This window comes from Anarhichas minor, unplaced genomic scaffold (assembly GCF_050575085.1).
Source record: "Anarhichas minor isolate MPS153535 unplaced genomic scaffold, ASM5057508v1 ptg000009l, whole genome shotgun sequence".
Lineage (NCBI taxonomy): Eukaryota > Metazoa > Chordata > Actinopteri > Perciformes > Anarhichadidae > Anarhichas > Anarhichas minor.
In genome coordinates, this window is record NW_027466455.1 from 3,531,972 (window position 1) to 3,537,682 (window position 5,711).

Consider the following 5,711-nt stretch of genomic DNA (forward strand, 5'->3'; position numbering starts at 1 on the left):
TGTGTGTGTGTGTGTGTGTGTGTGTGTGTGTGCGTGTGTTTGAGTGAGACAGGGAAAACAGCTAAATGACTTTCCATATGCTCCGTCACGCTTTGGGGCACCAGAAACAGGCAGATGGAGAAGACAGTGAGACGGAGGGAGAGTGGATGCGTGTGTTCATGAAAAGGAAGCCTGTCCAGACGGCGTCAGATGACATCATCCTCTCTAATGACTTCTGTATGTGTGTGAGGAGGCGGGCGGAAGGGGGGGGGATTCTCTACCCTATAAAGAGAGAGAAAGTCTTGCAGTCATTCAGACTCAAGCAGCTGGAGCAGACAGAAGCTGAAACAACACAGACTTGCTGAACTACACCTGACACATTTCAACCACAAGGTAAGAAGAACTACAACTGGACTAAACATTTATAGCTTTTGAAGTTAGATTTATACAATTTAAAAAAATACAGTTTTTTTCGTATTAGGGTGCAATAACTCTCTATAATACTAAAATCACTGTCAGCCTTCCACTTCAATTTGACTGATGTATTTATTTATTACCAGGTTTAATTCTAGCAGTGGTGGAAAGTAACATTGTTTTTCATACACTGGTCACTTTTAGGCTATTTAACTTGTTTATTTTACTACTTTGACTATTTGTGTCTTTAGATTTCTCCTAAATTCCCCAAAAGCTATCATTAGATAATGCCTCATTCGCATATCAAACGTAGCATTTTAGAAAACTGAGGAACTTTCATGGTGATAAAATTAAATGTCATTTTACAAAACATCTAAAGGCCGTTCTCTCTAAATGAGTTTTATCTCCCTCTGAGACAGAAATCTCCACTTCAGCAGCTCTTACATACACCAAACTTTACAGTTTCATTCCTCTCTATATTCTGAAGGTTTCTACTAAGGGGTTGTTCATATATCATTCATAGCCTGATATATACAACATTCTTATTCCTAAAAACATGGCGGAGATTGATTTTCTCTTATGGCTGTTGACAGTATTTTCTGATTTATGGAGTGATACAAAGAGATATCCAACTCCCTCTGTAAAAACCTTTGACTCTAATATGTCAACAAAATCAAACAAGAATTTTGAACCTGGCTTTATCCAATGTTCACATTTCTGTTCTGATAATGATAATAAGCGCATATTTAAACATTTTCAGAAGACTTGTAATGAAAACAAAAAGTCTCAATGTAAAAAATCAACAGGGGAAGTCCCATGGTGATATCTATTAGTTAAAATCTTTATCCTATTCCCCTGGCCTGCTTCCCCTCAAGTCAACAGTTTTTGAGCTGGAAGTGGCGTCCTGTGCAAACAGAGGCCGACCTGTGACCTCAGCGGCCACAGTATGCAACGCTGCTGTAGTCACAGTATTCACTATTGATGTCTGCAGTGGAAAACCAATGTTACTGACACACACAGACTTTCCAGTTGACACACTGATGTGAATGCACACACATCCACCATGAGACACACACACACGTAATACAAATTGTTGCAGGGTTGACGACAGCATTTTGGCCTTGGACAAATTGAAATGGTTACTTCAACAGTTTAAAGTTGTATGTTTTAAATGTGAGGCTCACTTATAGTAAGACCCGGCAGATTTAGACCAAATGTTTATCTGAAGGGTTAAATGTGATTACATGTTTTTCTTTTCTAGTAGTGCAACAATATAATTGTTATTGTGGGAATTTCCAAAAAAACAAAAAATGCGGAAATTTCTCTGGCTACTGATGTGGAATTATTACCCTAAAGTTTGATTGAAAACATCTGCCAGCTGTTTAGAGTCTCTCTGCAGATGACTCTGCTATCCAACATACTTTCTGTTCCTCCTTAATAGGATACAGAAACAATGCACTCACAAACAAATGTGCGGTGCATAGTTTCTAAAACACATTTATTGTGCATGAATACGGTACAAGTTGTTTGAGAAAGAGCTGTTTAGAAATATTAAGGAAACAAAAGAAGGTTCTACCTTTAGGCGTTGAACTCAAGTGTGCGAATTCAAACTTACACCTGTTCTCTTCTTTCTTTCCCAAGATGCTTTGTGTGTACACCTTCCTGTTGCTGACTCTGAGCGGAGTGGCGCTCGGCTCTCTGCAGGACAAACAGACTGACTTTGGCCTGAAGGTCTTCTCGCAGCTGGCCCGGGACTCTGTGGACAAGAACGTGGTCTTGTCCCCGCACGGCGTGTCCTCTGTCCTGGCCATGGCTCAGCTCGGTGCTGCTGGAAACACCCGCAGGGCTTTAACTGCTGCCATGGGCTTTTCTCTGCAAGGTGGGTGGTGCATACATTCAATATTCAGGGTTCTTTCAGGAAAAAGGGATTAATGCAACAACAAACAACAAAAGAAACGCATTTGATTGTATAATTATGTATCATTGGCGTAACCATCAACCCTCTCCTGCAGAGCGAGGGATGTCTCGGCAGCAGCGCCTCCTGCAGCGGGACCTGTCCAGTGAGGACGGGGTGGAGACAGCCAGCGGGGTCATGGTAGAGAGGAAGATGAGCCTGGAGAAGGGGTACCGCCGAGCCCTGGCCAAGGCCTTCCAGTCCCACCCCAACCAGGTGGACTTTAACAAGCCAGACCAGGCAGTCAGCATCATCAACTCATGGGTCTCAGACCACACTGCAGGTACCAGCTGCTTAACATCTGCAGGATTCCTCTCCAATTTTGTTCCCAGTGACCTACTTTTGTTGCTTATACATGTTTTGAATCCGTCGTGACTTCTTTGGTGTCTTTTTGTCTGCAGGTGCCATCCCTGAGTTCCTTGCATCTGGATCTCTGACTGATGAGACCCGTCTGGTCCTTCTCAATGCCCTCCACTTCCAGGGCCTCTGGAAGGTCCCCTTTGACCCCAAACTGACCGAGGAGAGGATGTTCCACTGCGCCAATGGCAGCAACGTGCCCGTGCACATGATGAGACTCACCAACCGCTACAACTATGGTAGGTCCAACACGCTGACCCAGGATCTGAACACGGATGATGACTCACCAACCGCTACAACTGTGCACTGCTTACAAACTTACATCAATCTCACTCTCCTTAATCAACAGGCGAGTTCGTGACTGCCGACGGGGTGGACTATGATGTCATTGAGGTCCCGTACGAGGGCGACTCACTGAGCATGCTCCTGGTGTCGCCATTTGAGCCTGAGGTTCCACTGAGCACGCTCAGCGCCGATTTGAGCAGCCAGAGGATTAAGCAGTGGAAAACGGAGCTGAGGAATGTCAAGCGGCAGCTGGCCATGCCCAGGTGAGAAAGAGTCAGACACTATGTGGGCTGTTACATAAACTGATTTTAAAAATACTTTTCTAATGGACCGGCAACCAGGATGAATACTGAGGGTTTGTGTGTGTTTTTCGCAGGTTTACTCTGAACTCTGAGGTGAATTTGAAGGCTGCTCTGCTTAACATGGGTCTGGGAGACATGTTCAACCTGGCTACTGCTGACTTCACACGCATCACCAGTGAGTTAACCTCCTATTCCAGTAGGAAGACCATGTTAGGTAGTTAGTTAGTCAGGGACTTTACTACAACAGAGAGTACAGTGACTTCAGATGAAATGTAACCAACCTGTGTGTGTTTCTGCCCTTCAGCTGACGAGAGGCTGTGTGTATCGAAGGTTCTGCAGAGAGTGAAGATCGAGGTGAATGAGCAGGGAACCAAGGGAGCAGCAGCAACAGGTGGGCCCAATATTGAATCTCACACACACACACACACACACACACACACACACACACACACACACACACACACACACACTGGGGAGTTTTAGAGTTCCATGGGTAATGCAGAGGGATTGGTTTTATTTTTATGGCACACATTAGGTCTCCTATTAAAGGATAAAAATATGTATAAAAGCAGGTGGTAACCTCCGGATCTAGAAAGTGAAACTAATGCAGGAGTTCCCTTTTTCAGTGGAGGGTCGACTAGTAATGCTTGGTGCTGGTCTGAGCAGATACCCAATAATGGCAAATGATAAAGATCTTAAGGTGGTGATGACTACTAATTGGTGGCCCTGTCTTGTAAAGGGCACTGTGTCAAAATATAGTCTTATGACTTCTATTATTTCAGATAATATTATGCACATATGGCACATATTAGAAAATATGTTTTGTGTTTAATCAAGTTATAACAAACTGACCGGTTTTTCGTTCCTCCCCTCCGTTAGCTGCCGTGATGTTTTCTCGTATGGCAGTGGAGGAGATTACTCTGGACCGGCCCTTCCTCTTCCTCATCCAGCACAAACAAACAGGTAACACTCCTGTTACGTTTTATTTTGAAATCCCATTTTAGAACGCCAACTCAGCCGGGCAATCCGGGGCAGAGTGTGTGGTGTGTCTAATGTTCTACTTCCTGTGTCCAGGTGCTGTTCTGTTCATGGGTCAGTTCAACCAGCCTCAACAGTAACCCACTGTGAAGACTCTGCTCCACTGTGTCTGACTACTGCTGCTCATGCTCCACATGATGACCACACACGATGACCACACACATGATGACCACACACATGATGACCACAACAGACCCGCTGTACAGGGTTACGACTTCTTTTGTCTATACAGACTAATTCACTGACAGCTTTATTTAAAAGTGCTTAACACAAGAAGTCAAGGGGACACAGATCAAACACGACCGACAATGGAAACATGATTGACTGAGAGTTTGTTTGCCGTTAATTTATTTCTCTGAATGTTTGTGGTTGACAAGACAGAAAGACATATGAAGGAAAGTTAAATGATTAAGTAGTTTACTTTCGTCTGACATAACAGACACCAATGCACTGCATAAGTACCCAAAAAAAGATGTATTTTTTATCTATTTTTTCTATGTTATTTCTAATATCTATTTTTGTTATTGCCTATTTGTTGCTGAGATACATTTGTATTTTGCCATATTTATATTTATTAAAATACTATGTTTTTACAAAGCTGGTGTCTGTAATTACTGTGGCGTTGAGATGTGTTGGAGGTCCACGCTGACCTCTTGTGTTCAAATAGCCAAAAAGTCAGGACTCAACCAGGCCTTCATTAGTATGATGTAAACTTTTAGTACAATCCATATCCTCATAAGGTACCTAAAGCTCATTAATTGTTCATAAAGGGGATCATCTATCAGAGTATTTAACACTAATTTCACAACTTTAAAGCATGCTCCACAGCATGTCAATACAGTAACTCTTTTTGAAGTGTTATTCAGACACTATACAGTAATAAACTTACTACACTGACTCTGAACTAACCAGTGCTTTTTTCAACATGAGTGTTAATTGTTAGAGATGAACGCCTTCGCAAGTTTATTGAAATTCAATCCAAACTTTCAAATTATAGTATTGTATTAGTTTTAGTAGGCCTAAATGTCCATCAGTTTGGTGACTTGACTGTTTCACAATCATAAAAAAAAAATTCTGTAACTAATGTGTAATAATCCCTTTGTTGAACATCTTTCTGCATGTTCCTCTGCACAATTTTACAATAAAAACAAATATATTTTGTATATATTTTTTCAAAATATATTGACAAAGTTGTCAGGTTCACCTACTAAATATGGAGTAACAAATGTCAGAAAATATGAAAATGTAAAAAAAACAGTTAAAGTATAAATTTAAGAGATTGTAATAGGGCAAATTGTCAGATAAGCCTTCTTCGCATCAAGCCGAGTTGTTACCTGAAAAGCGATACTCAGGGCATAAAATCTCTCGGCAGACTGCGCATG

The 5,711-nt window shown here is 42.0% G+C and overlaps 1 protein-coding gene across 1 annotated transcript; it reads left to right on the plus strand.

Moving 5' to 3' along the window:
* The first annotated feature begins 238 nt into the window (after window positions 1-238).
* Window positions 239-4,926, plus strand: serpine1 (serpin peptidase inhibitor, clade E (nexin, plasminogen activator inhibitor type 1), member 1). The gene is made up of 9 exons (XM_076087100.1): window positions 239-372; window positions 2,035-2,272; window positions 2,406-2,630; window positions 2,749-2,943; window positions 3,054-3,252; window positions 3,366-3,466; window positions 3,596-3,682; window positions 4,171-4,254; window positions 4,366-4,926. Exons 2-9 carry the CDS (start codon window positions 2,035-2,037, stop codon window positions 4,407-4,409), a joined length of 1,173 nt encoding a protein of 390 aa, XP_075943215.1. The 5' UTR covers window positions 239-372; the 3' UTR covers window positions 4,410-4,926.
* The last annotated feature ends 785 nt before the right edge of the window (window positions 4,927-5,711 follow it).